The 18,438-nt window shown below is 36.5% G+C and overlaps 1 protein-coding gene across 4 annotated transcripts in view; it reads right to left on the reverse strand.

Annotated features, from left to right (window-relative positions):
• SPAG16 (sperm associated antigen 16) overlaps positions 1–18,438 on the reverse strand; it is a 204,617-nt gene that overhangs the window by 76,188 nt on the left and 109,991 nt on the right. For all 4 annotated transcript variants that reach the window (XM_066346111.1, XM_066346112.1, XM_066346110.1 and 1 more), the window contains one exon: positions 12,938–13,081. In XM_066346111.1, the coding sequence (XP_066202208.1) occupies positions 12,938–13,081 (144 nt within the window). The remainder of the gene's footprint in view (positions 1–12,937; positions 13,082–18,438) is intronic.

Below are 18,438 nucleotides of genomic sequence, written 5' to 3' on the forward strand. Positions count from 1 at the left end.
TTATCTCTCAAACTCTTTGTCTTCTTATATTTGCAAGTTCTCAAAATTCTTTTGAAAAATATAAATAAATGACATAAAATATAATTTAAAACACTTAAAAGTACTATGTACTGGGGATATAAACACTGTCCTCAAGCACCCCACTAACAGGTCACACAAATATATAACCAATTAATTATAATATTTTCATGTGTCTTAACAGATAACAGGATATAGTGATAAGACAAAGAAGGGTCTAATAATTTTCTAAGCTTGGGATGCATTTATGAGGCTTTAAAAAGGTAGAAATAACTGACCTAAATCTACATGTATAAGGAGATATTCAAATATATAAATTGGAAAGAGGATAAGAAGTCAGCATGTGGAAGTTGAGACATATTTGGGATTTTTAAGCCTATTACATTAAAAAAGAGAAGAATAATGGTACATTAGTCTAAACAGATAAACAATGATCAAATATAAAAGGTCTTTCCTATAGCATTCAACAGTTTTAATCTTAGGCTATGAGCAGAGATTAGAGGGTTTTAAGAGAAGTTGAAAAAGTAATCTGATATTAATTTTAGGATAACTCTAGCAAAATGGCAAAGACAAGATTGTTGGAGAAAGAGCAGAAAATATGTAAGAGAATTGATAGTGATTTCTACTATAGTCTCATACTAAATTATCAAACCTAATAATTTTGAGATTATTGTTTTGTATAATCATAGTTCCAGTTTTGATAAATGATTCTCAAGTCTAAGCCTCAGTCTAACATCTGTCTTTTTCACTTAGCTAAAGACTTTCCAAGTCTAATTGTCAAGTGTGGGGACTTATCATTCTTCTAAAAGAAAGTCCCCCCTCCCCAACTGTGATGCTGCTGCTTCTCAACCTTCTTTCAACTTCTGATCTGACTTGGAAGATACCTTAAAATTTAGTATTTTTCAATGTACACTATTCTGACTTTTAGGAGTACATGGTAACCAAAATACACAGGTATGATGTGGAGTTCTAGTATTAGGAGAATTGACTTGACAAAATACTCAAGGTCAACAGAGGCAGGATGCAAATTCCATCACGATAGCTAATGACTAAATACGGAAAGGCAGAGTTTCTTAGCTTCTTTGACACCAAGAGTTGTTGCACAAAGCTTCAAACAGACAAGGAGTGTGGTGAAGAGAACTGCTTTTTCAGAGTTGTGAAAGTTCTAAGTGAACGTGGGACAATATTTTCTAAGTAATTATTCTCTACACTCAGTCTGGAAAGTGCAATTAGAAAAAAAGATTTCCTTGCATGTTTGGGAAGGAACATCGAATCTTAGGCTCAGATTTTCCCCCATAATCCACACCTGCTAAAGCAACACTGTCGGAAGAAAGCCTTCCAAAGCACATAGCAGGATATTTCCATGGTTCCAAAACAAGTAGTATTTCTGTTTCTGGTATAAAATAAAAGGTTTTTGTCATTGTTGTTTGTTTGTTCTTGTCTTATAATTGGCAGTATTTTAATGACAATTAGGATACATTTGAAACTAGTTTGATGAAAGTAAGTTCATGTATCACAGAATTGTAGACTCTCTAGGCTGAAAGAGTCCTTAAATTCACCTAATCTAATGATATAGCCTTCTTTTTAACTATTTATACTGATACTCTACTATTTCTTTATACACTCTTCTATCTAAATCTTCTAGTAACAGAAAACCTAGTTGATTTGGTTTTGACTAGCTCTGTTAGAAAGTCCTCTCTTTAGTAAGCTTATTTTCTTTTATGTAAAACTTTCTTTCATTAAAATTAGTTATAATCCTTGGCATCATTCAGAGTTCAAATTATCTCTCTCTTGTTCAGGAGATTTTAGAGTAGAGCAGGAAAGCCATCATGTCCTAGAAATGACTATCTATTCATCTCCTTTATCACCCAAATATTCTTCCCCATGCTATTTCCACTTTAAAGGTTCACAGAGATCTAAGAACCTGTATATTCACTCTACCTTGACTCATGCCTGGCCTGTTTCTATTGAACAGGGCATATATTTCCATTATTATATTCTAATATTATATCTTATCTCTTTAAATCTTGGTAATAATATAAGATCACATGTACTTCCAATGTTAAAATATGAGACTAACTTTGTTTAATTTCTATTCTCTGACACATTACTCTTCCTTGTTCTTTCACTAATTACTTTTTGTGTTTCATTTTCAAATTGTTCTTTCCCTTCCCAGAGCAGACCTGTTTTTTCTAACGACCAGCTTTACAGTCAGGTTGATGTTCTCTTGATAAGATCAGTTTGTTTCAGGACAAACAAAGCTGTTTCTAATATTCTGAGCTATAATGTATTTCTACACAGGAACCCAATTGAGCGTTTCAGCTTATGAGGCCCCTTTCCAGAAATCCAAACTCTATTAGTGTAAATCATGTTTAAAGCCAGTTGTTTACCTTTCCTATTCCTCCATCCCTGCAAGTGTAGGTAAGAGGAAGAAATAATGGTGACAACACATGTATCCCCAAGTCTTCTAATTTCCTGTCAAAGATTTCATAATCACTAAAATGTTTTGCTGGTCTTTCTGAGAGTGTTATCTGTTTCACCATAAAATCAGTGGAGAGGGAAATAATAGATATAATCTCAGCAGACTCTCATCACATTTCTAATAAACTCAAAAAAAAACAGCCCAAATTTCACCCGAATTTTCCAAGTCTTCATAAATTACATATCCTTTACCAGGCTGTACCATTCACCAAAGAATTAACTGAAGCCAGGGATGAGTATTTGTTCTAACAATACAAATTCTACACCTCAAGCTTTACGAGTATAACTAAATTGGATCCTTCATGTGTACTCAATTTAGTACTCAATAGCTCTTAATTGTTCTGGAAATAAGGTAAACGAGAATATTAGCAGAAGTAAGAACTCACATGCTAGTAACATCATCATCATTTAAAAGCTTTGTGCTTGGGGAGTGGTCTTTCTGAAGATGAGTGTTCTCTGTTGTAAAAGGAAGAAATGATACCTTTTTATTTGACTCCCTAGTGTGAATCAAGGATGTTTGTCAAACTATAACCCAGAAAGCAGCTGTGGACACTAAGAAGTGAAATTTGTGTTTATTTATAATAATAGAGCATGCTGCTTTAAACAAATAAATATTAAAAATTATATATAACCCAATCTCTTCAAATATATATAAAACATATAATACTGCTAGATCAACTGGACATCCACATACCAAAAATGGATCAAGACACAGATCTTACACACTTTACAAATATTAACTAAAAATGGATTATAGACCTAAATTAAAAAGCAAAACAATAAAACACCCAGAAGATAACATATAGAAGAAAACTTAAGATGACCTTGGGCATGATGGTGGCTTTGAATGTACAACACCAGACGTGGTCCTTGAAAGAAATAAGAGATAACCTATACGTTATTCAAATTAAACACTTCAGCTTCGCCAAAGATAATGTTGGAAGAAGACACAGAGTGGGAAAAATAATTACAAATGATACATATGACAAAGGACTATTATCCAAAATATACAAAGAACTCCTAAAGCTCAACAAGAAAACAACTTTATAAAAATGTCAAATAAGCTTATGAGAAGATGCTCCATATCATTAGGGAAATTAAAATTAAAACAACAGCAAGATACCACTATACAGCTAATTAGTGATCAATACGCAGAACACTGACAAAGATATGTGTGGAACAAGGACTCTCATATATTGATAGCAGAAACGCACAATGGCACAGCCATATTAGATACTAGTTTAACAGATTCTTACAAAACTAAACATACTATTACTATACAATCCAGCAATTGCACTTCTTGATATTTACTCAATGGATCTGTAAATCTATGTCCACACAACAACCTGCACATGAATGTTTATAACAGCTTTTTTTTAATAATTTCCAAAACATAGAAGCAATTCAGATGGCCTTCCATAGTGAACAGATAAATAAACTTTGGTACATTGAGACAGGGCAATATTATTCAATGTTTAAAAATGATCTATCATGAAGAAACATGGAAGAATCTGAAATGCACACGGCTAAGTGAAAGAGGCCAGAATGGCTCTATGCTGTATTATTCCAACTATAGGATATTCTCTAAAAGGCAGAACTAGGGGGACAATTTTGATCAGTGGCTGCCTGGCTGCCTGGGGTTGGGGCATGGGGAGATACAAAGAGACAGATCACAGAGAATATTCAGGACAGTAAAATTACTCTATATGCTATTACAATGCTGGATATATGTTATTAATCTTTGTCCAAACTCATAGAATGTAGAAGAGTGAACCCTAAGGTACACCCTAGACCAGGGGTAGTCAACCTTTTTATTCCTAGCGCCCACTTTTGTATCTCTGTTAGTAGTAAAATTTTCTAACCACCCACTGGTTCCACAGTAATGGTGATTTATAAAGTAGGGAAGTAACTTTACTTTATAAAATTTATAAAGCAGAGTTACAGCAAGTTAAAGCATATAATAGTAATTACTTACCAAGTACTTTATGTCAGATTTTCGCTGTTTGGCAGAATAAATCTTTATAAAACAACTTACTATAGTTAAATCTATCATTTTATTTATACTTTGGTTGCTCCGCTACCACCCATCATGAAAGCTGGAACGCCCACTAGTGGGCGGTAGGGACCAGGTTGACTACCACTGCCCTAGACTTTGGAGGATTATGATGGGTCAATGTAGATTAATCCTAAAGTAAAAAATAAAATAAAATAAAACTGTACCATTCTGGTAAGTGATGTAGGTAATGGGAGAGGGTATGCATGTGTAGGGGCATAGGGTATATTATCAATATAAACCTCTGTATATCCTTCTCAATACTGTAAACTTAAAACTGTTGTAAAATAATAAAGACACTGGAAAACTAAAATAAATGCAAATGAATATTAACCAATTTATAAGTGTGAAGAATGGCTTTCTGAGCTCTATGTTCACACGCACACCAAAAAAATCCCTTCATTCTTCCCAAAAATGTTGACAAATACTACAAACTCCAAAGTTTAATATACTAAAATTTAACTGCAGGAAAAAAGTAGATAAGTAAAACAAACACTAAAATTTTATAAAAGAGAAAAGCATTTGAAATATAAATGGTTGGTTCAAACTAAAAATAATTCCACATAAAAATTAATAAACAGGCAATTAACTAAGGAGAAAATGTAACTTGTCTACACACAAAATAATAGTCAAGGAAATAATTAAATATAAATAAAACTTAAACCATCTCTTCTTTCTGCCAAAATAACCAATGAAAGGCATTTTAAATTTTTCTTCATAATTAAATTGTTGCATTTTTGTGAAGATATTGAAAGTTGGAAAGACAATGAAATGCTTTTGATTTCATTACCTACTTTTGAGATTTCTCAGGTTTACAATGTTTTCTAATAACTAATTATGTTTTTTGTAACTTATACACATTTATTCACTTTTTTTTGGAACTTATACACTTCCTTGGTGCAAATAAATAATTGAGGTCATTGAGAAATACAATAAGATTACTAAAAGGAGAATACCATTTACTCATACAATCTTTTATACATAACATATAGTTTTTCAATTCAAATTTCATATTTCTGTATTCAGAGTTTCTCTCACACAACCTGTGAAGATTTAACAATTCCATTGAAGTCATTAGCTTAGATATTTTCTAGAATGTCCCTCTCACTAAACTTGCCAATATTAACAAGGCTTGAAACTGCTTAAGTGGCTAGAAGGATGTCAATTTATGGCTGATGTTGGTCTGCTGAACTTGAACTCAAATTATACAGCATTCAGGAAGATAATTACAAAAAATTACTAAAATCATTTCATCCGCATATGCTACCTATCACTCTATAACATGATTCCATGAAAACTGCTGTTTTCAAATAATAGTCTAGGAGATTTTTAATAATTTTGTAGTCAGAGGATATAAAACACTTTATAACCATAAAGTTTTATATTGGGTACAACATCTAAATATTTCACAGATGAGAAGCTTACCATGAAAAAGTTTCTATGTCATTATCTTTCTCAAACTTCAATGTTTGATGAAGTACTTTATATAACATGTTAAATTTCAAAAAAGTTATGTTTCATGAGACGACACTGTGTTCTCATTACTACTGTTTTCCCTACCTTAAAAGATAGTTGGGAAAAATATCTATTTCTCTGCTCAAGGAAATAAATACCATAACTATAAATGCAAATTGTCCTAGGTAGTTTCATATAATAACTACATGTCTGAATAATTCCGATGTTTTCTCAGGGTGATAAAATGTACAGAATAAATACTTTACATGAAAAGTTAGGTAGGTATCTTAGATGATATGCCCTATACAAAAGTGATTTTTAAGTGTTGCTTTATACCTAAAGTTGAAACATTTTGTTTATTTTTAGAGGTAATTTTAATTTCTATTCTGGATGCAAACCACTTATCTTTTCACAATGCAATGTATTGATATGTTAATCAAACTGAAAAATTATTCAAGAATTGGAAATATCATTTGGGAAATTTATAATGCAAATACAATTAAGGCATGTCCTTTAAACCCCTTACTGTTCTTCATCACAAATATTTATGGTGCTTTAATTTTAGTTAAGAATAAATGTTAAAGCAGAGATATATGTCATCATAGGTCATTCATATCAACAGTATTTCAATACTTTGAAGTGGATTTAATTTTTTTCTGTACATTCAAGAATTTATTTTCCCATTGTAAGAGGGTAAAAAATATTTTCTTACAAATCTGCTTTCATAATCTAATCTGGTGAGCATCTCACTAGAATCATTAGAAATGAATTAGCCCTACCTGCAGCAATTCTCTCTCTTGCCTGACTTTAAACTATGGCTTTCCTTTAAACAGAATTTATTTAATTTTTAGCTTTTATGGTTTATAGATTATTTATTATCTTAAAATGTTTATATGAAATGAACTATTTCACTAATACAGAATTCAGAACAAACCTTCTCTTTATATAATTTAGCAAAAATACCAATTACAGTTTATAGATATATAATGCACATATATATGCATTTATAAATTTATTATTTAATTTATATTTATTGTAAATATGTTAACTGACATCTATAAGTAAAAAATTATATAATAACTGTGCATAATATATAATAGGCATTAAATATTTATATGTTTGTCTAAAGAACTAACAACGAAGATTAAGACAATTCTCTTGTACAGACAGTTATCAAAGAATAGCCTCAATTGAGTACAATTTTAGAACTAGTTCTTAATCTAATTTAATTTTTCTTGTTGTGACAATCACTCATATAACAGCTCTCAAAAGCATACAGACATGGCCAAGTTGAGGACAGTTGTAACTAAATATCTGAAAGCTCTCTCATGTAATTGAGGAACAAATCAGAAATATACTAGCAAATATAATTCCTAACACAAAAGAATAAACTATTTCCAATAGCTCACAATAAAATGAACATATAATTGCAGTATTAAAATTTAAATAACTGCCCTGAAGATATCTAAATACACGGAGAAGATTGTGGGAGTTCTTGGGGGTTTCTTGTGTTTAGTAAGAGAGAGAGAGAAAGAGAGAAAAGGACAGACAGGGACAGACAGAAAGAGAGATGAGAAGCATCAACTCATAATTGCTGCACATTCATTGTTCATTGATTGCTTTCTCATATGCCTTGACCACAGGGCTCCAGCCAAGACTGTGACACTTTGCTCAAGCCAGCGACCCTGGGCTTCAAGCCAGCGACCTTGGGCTTCAAACCAGTGTCCTTTGGGCTCAAGCCAGCAACCATGGGGTCATGTCTATCTATGATCCCATGCTCAAGCCAGTGACCCCATGCTCAAGCTGGTGAGCCCCCACTCAAGGCAGATGAGCCTGCGCTCAAGCTGGTGACCTGAAGGTTTTAAACTTGGGTCCTGATAGGCTACGCAAGAGCTTCCCAGTGCAGCATCCCTTGAGGATAGAGGTTGGACAGGGAAGAAGATGTTGTCTTAGACCAAGGGTAGAACAGGCAGAAAAGGCTTACTTATTCTAAACAAATTCACCAGACATGGATAAAAATAAAGCATAATGGCAATTCTTGGTAAAATATATGTGTATATATAGCTGGTAGTTCCATAGTGGAATACTCAGATCTTTGTATTTTCTCACCTAACATTAAGAGTCTGAAATGGAAAGCTACTTGTGGTTAAAATACTACTTGGTGATCATGAAATACTATTCGGTTAAAATACTATTTGGTTGGGTTGTTCTGATATCTATGATATATGGAAGCAATACCCTTTTAAATAAAGGTACTTGACAAATTCTGACTTTTAGTTCCATTGTGTCCATGAAGAAGGCTTTTTTTTCTGCTAACACATATTTTCTCCAGATAAGTTACAATAAACTTGATACTGTTGTTTTATTTATACTTTTCTATATTAATCATTTTACAGGCAACACTTTCCTAAATCTTTATCAGGAGATTCAAAGAAGTAATTGATTTATTTAAGTTACCATATTTTCTGCTCCATAAGATGCATTTTTTCCCCCAAAAGTGGAGGGGGAAATGCTGTGCATCTTATGGAGCGAAAAATATGGTATTAAATATTTTAATACACCATTTGGTTCAGAATTTTTTTTCTTATTTTCCTCCTTAAAACCCTAGGTGTAGCCCTGGCTGGTTGGCTCAGTGGTAAAGCGTCAGCCTGGCATGCAGGAGTCCTGGGTTCGATTCCCGGCCAGGGCACACAGGAAAAGCACCCATCTGCTTCTCCACCCCTCCCCCTCTCCTTCCTCTCTGTCTCTCTCTTCCCCTCCCGCAGCCAAGGCTCCATTGGAGCAAAGTTGGCCTGGGCGCTGAGGATGGCTCTATGGCCTCTGCCTCAGGTGCTAGAATGGCTCTAGTTGCAACAGAGCAACGCCCCAGATGGGCAGAGCATCACCCCCTGATGGGCATGCCGGGTGGATCCTGGTCGGGCACATGCAGGAGTCTGTCTGACTGCCTCCCTGTTTCCAGCTTTGGAAAAATACAAAACAAAACAAAACAAAACCCTAGGTGTGTTTTATGGTCAGGTACGTCTTATAGAGTAAAAAATATGGTAAATCCTGCGATGAATTTTTGGATCCTAAGTTTTGGTCCAAAAGGATTTGTTTTAGTTCAGTTCAGGGTGGTTGTTCTTTAACAAGATATTCTGTTTATATATCAAGAGATTTCACAGAAATTATCAAATATAGAATGTAGTGCGGTAAGAGATTAAGTCTTAAATAGTATATCTGAATATTAAAATTTATCAGCCCCCCAAAAAGAAACTATATGTGCCTTTTAATGAAGCCATCTTCAAGCTACAGAGTTTATCAGAAGCTATCAATTTTATTCCATAAATATTAAATAATACCTTTTCTCTGCTAGCCATTGAAAGTTCAATATAAATAGGACACCAATAAAATTTCTTTCTCTTAAGAATTTCACAATATAAAGAAGAAACTAACAATTTGCTAAGTAATTAAAACTTGTCATTTGAGAATATTGGCTCCCAGTTGGGGATTTCGGGTTCTTAGTCTATGAGAACAGTAATAGATATATTTGCTCTCTCCAAAATAATAATTTTTTTTAAAATGGAAGGTTTTGAATGTTACTCTAAGGAGCATGATTTTGCTTTTTCTTCATAAACAACGGTGATAGAGTGGTTGGGCTGGAATGCCACATGATAAAAAGTGTTTTAGGAGAACAAATCAGTCAAGTGTGGACACTACGGATTTGAGAGAGGCAGGCAGAAAAGTAAGGCAGTTGGTGCCGCAATCCATCAATGAGATCACCAAGTCTTAAAATAGCAAGTAAACCATTAGTATGATGACAAATATTTTTCAGTGCTACAAGAGGCTGGGAATACAGAACTAAACATTATGATTCCCAGTTCTGCTATCCCGGAGTTCTCAATCCAGTCAAAAAACCAGTTATTCTTAAAAAAGAATCTTTTCTGTGATGAATGCTTGATATTAGATGTAAAAGATCATCTGGGAAATTTTCCTAATACTGAAGGCTCAGGCAAAGATGTCCTTAAAGTGACTCTGACAGCTTTTACAGTGCTACGGACTGAGCGGTTGTGTCTTCCCCCGCCTCACTCACTGCCACAAATTCTTAAATTGAAACCTTAGTCACTAATACAAGCATATTTGAGATGAGGCTTTGAGAAGTAACTAGGTCATGAAGGTGGAACCCTCTTCATGAGATTAGTGCCTTTATAAGCAGAGACACTGGAGAACTTCCTTCCTCTGTGCTCTCCACCATGAGGACACAATGAAAAGACGGCCACCTGCAAACCAGGAAGAGTGCCCTCACCAGACACAGTGCCTGCCGGCACCTTAACCTAGAACTCCCGGGACTCCAGAACTGTAAGACATATATATATATATGTGTTTATGTTTGAGCCATCCAATCTATGATGATTTTTTATAGCAGAACCAAACTGACTAACACATTTAGCCCTGAAGGCAGATCAAGTTAATTAACATAATTATGTAAAGGACAAGGGAAAGGGAGCGTTTGAAGAACATCCCAAGCAGAAAGAATAGAATATGTAAAGGCCCTGAATTGCTAGATAAATATCATAACCACTTTTCTGGAATTTACTATGATGTCCAAGAACCTTTAATGAGCAAAATAACTTAAAAGACTTAACCATAGCTGAACTGAGCAAACAGGCAGGATTATCTTGCTAATCCCAGTTTCTCTTCTGTACAAATTATGAAGCTGTTGGAATTGGTAAAGTTGTTAGAATAAAAATAATTTGTATAGGCCCTGGCTGGTTGGTTCAGCATTAGAGGGTCAGCCCGGCATGTGGAAGTCCTGGGTTCAATTCCTGGCCAGGGCACACAGGAGAAGCACTCATCTGCTTCTCCACCCCTCCTCTTCTCTTTTCTCTCTGTCTCTCTCTTCCCCTCCCCTCCTGCAGTCAAGGCTCCATGGGAGCAAAGTTGGCCCAGGTGCTGAGGATGGCTCCATGGCCTCCACCTCAGGTGCTAGAATGGCTCTGGTTGCAGCAGAGCATCGCCCCCTGGTGGACATGTGGGGTGGATCCCAGTCCAGCTCATGCAGGAGTCTGTCTGTTACCCCCACTTCTCACTTCTGGAAAAATACAAAAATAATAATAATTTGTGTAAATGGGTTTCTGGTGTTTCTTTGAAGTCTGATAACAAGTTCAGAGACACATGGCATAACATCAGAGTGTGAACTCCAATACTGAAATTATGGAAAGGTAGACAATTATATGACTTAGAAATGAGTTCTAAGATACATGGCATTGTGACAAGAAACAAGGCCAGTCAATAACCATAACAAAGCCTGACCCGTGGTGGCGCAGTGGATAAAACCTCAACCTGGAATAACCGTAACAAAGATCAGGTAAGTAAGAGAAAGAGCTATGTAGCTTTGGAAGGGGAAGGGTGAAGGGAAAAAGTAAACATTTTAATCAAATCTACTTTATTACTGATTTTTCTTTGCCAGACATACCATGCAGAATACTTATAATGCTTCTGACATTGAGATGTTTGGCTAAAGCTACTGGATTAGTCAAGGTAAAAGCTCAGCTCCTAGTGTAATCTCTTATATTTCGCTTATATGATTTATTCCTTTCTCCACAAGAATGCTCTTTTATTGATAAAATAAATGAAATTGAGAATCCCAAAGGAATATCATGTCCATCCACACAAAACAGGTTTGTAAAGTGTAAGCAGCAGCCAAGGAAAGGATTCAACTATATGATGACGTGGGTTCCTTCTTTTTCCCATTTTTTCCTTTTTCTTATTTGTTACAAAGTCAATACTAGTCAGATTTTCTGTCCTTTTATGTGTTAGCCAATTAGTTATACTTGAAGTTTCAAACTACCAAAAGCTATGTTGCTAATTTCAAATGTGGGTTTTGTTATTTTGAAAATTTAATGTCATTTACCATCATCAAGGCTGGATCTGCTTGTAATTGGAAACTTTTACACAATGTCAAACATAGACTTTTAAAGTACACTCTCTGCTGGGGTAGTTGGTATTTCTTATTTGTTTCATCAAGTTGAAACACTTGTCCAAAATATCTTGACAAGCCTCAAAACTGTCTTGTTTAATATGTTCAGTAAGGTTTCTGCTCAGGCTGAGGTATCACAGCGTCCCAGCATCTTTCCTTCTGTGTCCTTGGCCTTCATGGCACAACAATTCAATGAATTCTGAAAACTACACAACTCAATGCTTTCAGTTCTACTTTTTTTTGTTTAAGATCTTGAGTGTCACTGAATTTTTAACACTATTGATCACTGCCTTCTGATCCTTTTTGGTAGATAATTTAATTCTAGAAGAAAAACCTGCAAGATTAACTGAGGCAAAGTAAACATTAGCATGTATTATTGACTAGAAATCTGTGTGTCTTGTCAGAGCTTGTGAGTACAAGGAGCATAAATGATGCTTCTTCTGGGGAGCTTTCTACTCTAGTTAAACGGATCGGCATGTGGACTATGTTTTTCAGGTACCAAATATCAAAAGCAATCAATCTAAAGTCAATATTATCTACATGTTTCTAAATTTAGTGTAAATTTACAGAGAAAAAAAAGGTGTCATCAAAATCAGCAAAGTGCAAAGTTTAATTTATATAAGGTAAGTCCTAGAGATCTATTGCATCATATGCTTAAAATTTTGCTAAGAACAGAGGTCATATGTGAAGTGTTTTAATGATGATGATGAGGATGATGATAATAATAAATAAAGTGGGTGGCGGGAAACTTCTGGAGATGATAAAAATAGTTACAGCATAGATAGTGGTGAGAGTTTCAGTGATGTATATCTGTCTCCAAACTCATCAAGTTGTATACAGATGTATATATCAAACATGCACAGTTTTGTCTATTATTTGTATTCCAATTTTAAAAAAGCCAAAAGAGTGAAGAAACAGAACACATAAACACATTCCCTGGAGTTAGGCCGGGTCAGGGACTTACAGACACTGACCTGGGATGGAAGCAGCAGCTGGAAAGCCAGTCAGTGTGGCCAGTTCCTGTGAAAAGCACGTTGCCTCCGGGGACTCCCACTTTCTTCCAGACGTGGTCCTCCCCACACGAGATGAGGATGTCTTCACGGGGGTGCATGCGGATGCTGCATAGGAGAGAGGAGAGAGTTGTGGGAGATAACAGTGAATGCTTTCAAATTGTGAATAAAGCAACGGCAGGCTATTATCCCACTCTAGCAAGGCAGGACAGTTCGCAGCATGCTGGCGTGGAACTCAGAGGAACCAGATGTTATGTCTCGGCTATAGCTCGAACACAAATCACAGATTCTTTATGTGTCCAATGAAATGGTTGGCTTAGGTAATTACTCATGTCCAATTCTAACTTGACAACAAAATTTCTGTTTCCTTTCTTTTTTAGGGAAAAGAAGTGCTGCAAATGATAATTTGGCGTTAGAATAGTTGGACCAGTAGACATGCTTATTATTAAAATCAAAATTCTTTTCCAACTATAGTTTTTTTTAAAATCAGGGATTATCCAGGAAAAGACTGTAAATCATAACTACTATTATTGTCCTTTGATAAATACTATAAATTAAACATTAACTCCATGACCTACTATCTACACAGAGTAAAGGAGCTTAAATTCTGTGCTAATACGTCACTCAAATTAGCATCAGTCAATGCACAGTACACAAATTACGGTAATGAATTCAGGATTCACAGGCAATTCCCACTCTATAAAGGAATAGAGGGAAATGAGAAAGAAAGATATGACTAACGATGAATAGATTAAGCAGAATTATTTGAACTGGTCTATGATCATTGTGGCTATTCAAATAAACCATTCCAAAACCAAGGGTCTGCAAGGTCAGGCCTGATAGTTTATCTATGGCGATGCTTTAATCTTACCAGTACATAGTTTCATCTGTGCCTTACAGTAGAATGGGGACAAATGTGCCTGATGCCAAGCACCAATTAAATATTAGCAACACATTGTTCAATTTCAACATAGTCATCTCAAATCTAAGACAATAATACTCCTACTTGACCAAAAAGTGAAGTGAAACAAGGACTTAAAAATAAAAGTTATACGTTCATTTCTCACACAGTACATTCTATGAATGGCCTTGTTCCTTTCTTCTTCAATATAGACGTTAGGAAATTATTGCCCCCACCCCCCAAAAAAAATGGTCTCAGTCCATACCGACATGGGTAGCTCCAGGGCTTATAAAACATGAAAACTCTTCTCATATGGATCCCTTCCATTAATATCATTTAACCTCAAAATTTTGAACTGAAAACTCATTTCCTTGCATCAGACCTATTCAGTTTTGGAACTCTGCTGGGGTCAATGAGTGTTGCAAACAGTCAACCCACAGGCGCTAAACCACCCTGAGCAGGGCCTTCTTTCCAGTGAAACAGTGTTCCCTTTGGCTCCAGCGCTTCCCTGCCCCCAAAATTAACACAGTGGAAGGGAAATTTTTCCTTTTGCAATTCATCATCATGTTGGTTTGTGATTTTCAGAAGGCCAATTCAGGAAAGGAATTTATTATAGCTCAAACTGGGGAGAGGATACATTTATAGAACTTAATTAGAAGAAAAATATGATGAGAGGTAAAAACTGTCAGGCTGAAATGAATTCTATATTCAAACACACAGAAGAAGGCAGACCAGATCCTTGAAGCTTCTGAATATGATGTATATTGGCTCACAGCTTTCCTGGCAGACACACGCACACTTGACTAGGTGATAAATTACCCTCTTTAAGTGAAGATAACTAAATCATTGATGTCTTTACGAACTTTGAAAGATAAGTTTCCCAAGTGACTTCTGTGAGGGGGGCTATTTGTGGAAGTTAAGGAAAACGTGTAAACACAACCCCACTGGTGGCTCATGCTTTGGAAGTGTATTTCCAGACTCTTCATTTCTCTTCTGTTTCGGGGCCTCCTCCGCCCACCTGTAAACCCTCACTTCCATCCACTCCGTGAGAACAGATCACACTCTTGTGTCTTTGCCCTTATATTCCTTTTCTAACATGAATTTAAAAAAAAAAAATCTCTCATTATAAATGTTTTTTTTCCTAATTATTCTGCACAAAGTTAAATACTGACATTCTATGTTTCATAGAATATGTTTTAGTTCCTCCATTAAATGGTCTTTAATTGAACAGATATATTTCCAGCATATAGCAGAAGGAACTTAATGCTTCACAATAATCAGCCGATAAGCAATTATTGATTTGGCCACAGAACAAGCGCATCAGCGGAGACTGGACCATAGTGGTCCAGAGAGATGCTGTAGGATAAATAAGTTCATCCATATGAAGAGGTTGGAACAATATCTGAACGTGGTCAGCTCTCCATAAAAAGTTAACTATTATCGTCAATCAACATCATTGTACTTCGCTGTGATCTAGTCCTTGAACAGTTAACTTCTATAATCCACACATGCCTCTTCTGGAGCTCATGAGCAGTAAGTTCAGCTCAAACCTGCAGATATTTAGAGAGAAATGATGTTCCCGTGTGGACATGCTAGGCTTGATTTGATGTTAAATCCTCTGGCTGGATCGTAGCCCTCATCTGTAACACTTTCACCAATGAACGTAAAGAGGTTTTGTGGATTTTTCTTTTCATGATACAGTTTTCAGGAATGCATTCCGAGCAACAGTATGTCCATGGACTCTTCCCCCTGCCTCGTGCGTGGAGCTGGCAGGTGCTGGCCACGCGGGAGGCCTCCGCTAAGGAGTGCATTCCTCTCCTCAAGCTCTGTCCACAAATAGGTGTCACTCCTGTAACACAGAATGACTTTCACTCTCAGAGACACCTTCCTGAAGCTCTAGTTAATAAGAATAATGAGCTCTTACTTAATATCTTCCTGGCACCTGCCCTAAGCGCCGCAGAGTCATTTTCCTTTAAACTTTGAATATAAGCTTTCTGCTTCCCTTTAACTTACTATTAATTATAATTACAAGATTCGAAGACAAAGGCCCTGTCACCTCATTCTCAAGTTAATAAGCTTGTGACTAGGGTGAAAATAGTACACGAAACATCTTAAGGATTCAAAAAAGGAAAATGGGGGTGAATGCTAGTCTTGCTTCCTCATCAAGCGATGTCCTGACAAAGTAGCCAGAAAATGTTTTGTTAAACAATATACCAGGCATGTTACATAAAATGTTATGTTCTGGCAAAGACTTTTCTCTCCTTTATAATAGGGCACATTCCCCCTAACAGGCCAGCTCATACGTACTTCAAAAGCTCTCCTCTCTAATTGAAATTGTTCTTCCCCGTCGTGGCATCACACAAGGATATTTTAAGAGAATATGTGTAGGTGTTTGGAGAACACTATTAATTATCAGTAATGTCAGTGGCATAAGCACCACTGTTACACTTTTCAAAAAGAAGAATATTTATCCAAAACAAGACTGTCACAAGAAAGACTAATTAGATACCCCTGGCTTCAGCATTGTGAAGGTTTCCTTCACTTAGGTTCACAGGCTCTAATTATCTCCAGCATAAAAGATGCGCAGTGGATTGAAAATATATCAATATCAAAATGTGTGCCCTGTGAACATTCGGTGACCACTTATCTACTCTTAATGACAGCACACACTCACACATTACGTATGCCTATATCCAGCTTACCAGGACAAATATATATAAAGGACTTGTCTGATGGTTTCTCAGCTAAATAATTGCACCTTATATTTGGATATTTATCAGGATTTACAAAGCACTCACTAACATAACTTTTTCCCTTATTTCAACCAACATGCTTGAAGAGCCTAAGATGCAGTCTGCAGAACAGACAGGCATCCCTGCCAGGAAGCTTAAGATGAATGGGGTGCGTGGGCAATCAGCAACATTAAAAGAAACCAATGACCCAGCTATATGGAAAACATGCTGTGATGTGATAATGACTCGGGGCAGAATGAGGTGGTCAGGGGAGTCCTCACGGAAGATGTGACATTCTAGTTGAGATCAGAATGACAAGGAGGAAGAAGCATCTCTGGGACAATTAAAGGACAGGTGGTCCAGCAGAGGTGACTGCACGTGCAAAGTGCGAAGGCTGAAAGGAGTTGGTGTACTCAAGGGACAGCAGGCAGGCCAGGGCGACTGCAGACAGCAGGCAGGGAGGGCTGTTTTAAGGATGAATGAGGAGCAGTAGGAAGCCAAGGACCGGATCGTGTAGGACCTCACAGGCTGAGAAAAGAAGACTGAAACTTATCCTAAGATCACTGAATGCCCTCAAGCAGGGGAACATTATATGACTGATAACTATTTAAAAGTCTTCTCTAGCTGAAAACGGAAAGCAAGAGAAGAAACCAGGACATTAGCTAGAAGTAAACAGCAGTAAGCCAAGAATAATGGCTGATCCATTTAACATATAGCTCCTCATCAGGCATGACAGATGTCACTTTCGTATATTAGCATTTTCACCATCATCTTCAGGAAGAGTCGACTCACGGTTCTCACCAATAAAGAATATTAAATAATTAAGTGTCCTTTAGAAAGTGGCAAAGTAAACCAGGAACAAAAGTCATGAAACAAATATGTGCACAAAACTAAATGCAACATTCCCTACTTCTGGCTTCCGTGTCTTCTCTGGATCAGCCTGCCTGCGGTAAACATGCTTTCAGCTCTTCAGTGCTGAGCATTGCAACCCCAGGCTACAGAGCGACAGGCCAACTCTTGCTCAGCATGTCTGGGCTCCAGTATGTTAGCCTATTTGCAAGAGTGGAGTAGTCGAAAGCCCATCGTGGCAACATATTGAAATATGCCTCTAATCTAGCTTTTACCAGCAAAAGCTAATATTTTATCGCCATCTTTCAGAGTCAAATGTTTAGTTCCCAATGAATCCTTGACTAGATTAAAGAAAGAGTGTGTATTTATGAATTACAAATTTTGAGAAAAGAACAAGCAGTAGCATTTGGAAGACTAAAATAACATGGGTTTTTTTTTTTTTATAATTTTATTTATTTATTTATTTTGTGACAGAGACAGAGAGAGTCAGAGAGAGGGACAGACAGGAAGGGAGAGAGATGAGAAGCATCAATTCTTCGTTGCAGCACCTTAGTTGTTCGTTGATTACTTTCTCATATGTGCCTTGATGGGGGTTGGGGGGCACAGTAGAGTGAGCTAGTGACCTCAGGTTCAAGCTGGTGAGCCTTGCTCAAACCAGATAAGCCTGCGCTCAAGCTGGTGACCTCGGGGTCTCGAACCTGGGTCCTCCGCATCCCAATCTGACGCTCTATCCACTGCACCACTGCCCGGTCAGGCAATAACATGGTTTTTATAATCGTGGGGCATTTTTAATTTGATCCTAGCGCTTTTAGGTAGCTCCTGGTATGCCTGTGCTTTGAGGTTTGTGGTTGGTTTTGCGGACTTGTAGATGGTCTGACTCATGTGGGCCAAGCACATGTATCAGTAACCATGGGTGGTGTGGTTGGTTCTCAATGACTAGTTTCATGAAACAATTTCTCAGACAATTCACATTAAACTCTAAA

This window comes from Saccopteryx leptura, chromosome 7, assembly GCF_036850995.1.
Source record: "Saccopteryx leptura isolate mSacLep1 chromosome 7, mSacLep1_pri_phased_curated, whole genome shotgun sequence".
In the NCBI taxonomy this organism is placed as follows: domain Eukaryota; kingdom Metazoa; phylum Chordata; class Mammalia; order Chiroptera; family Emballonuridae; genus Saccopteryx; species Saccopteryx leptura.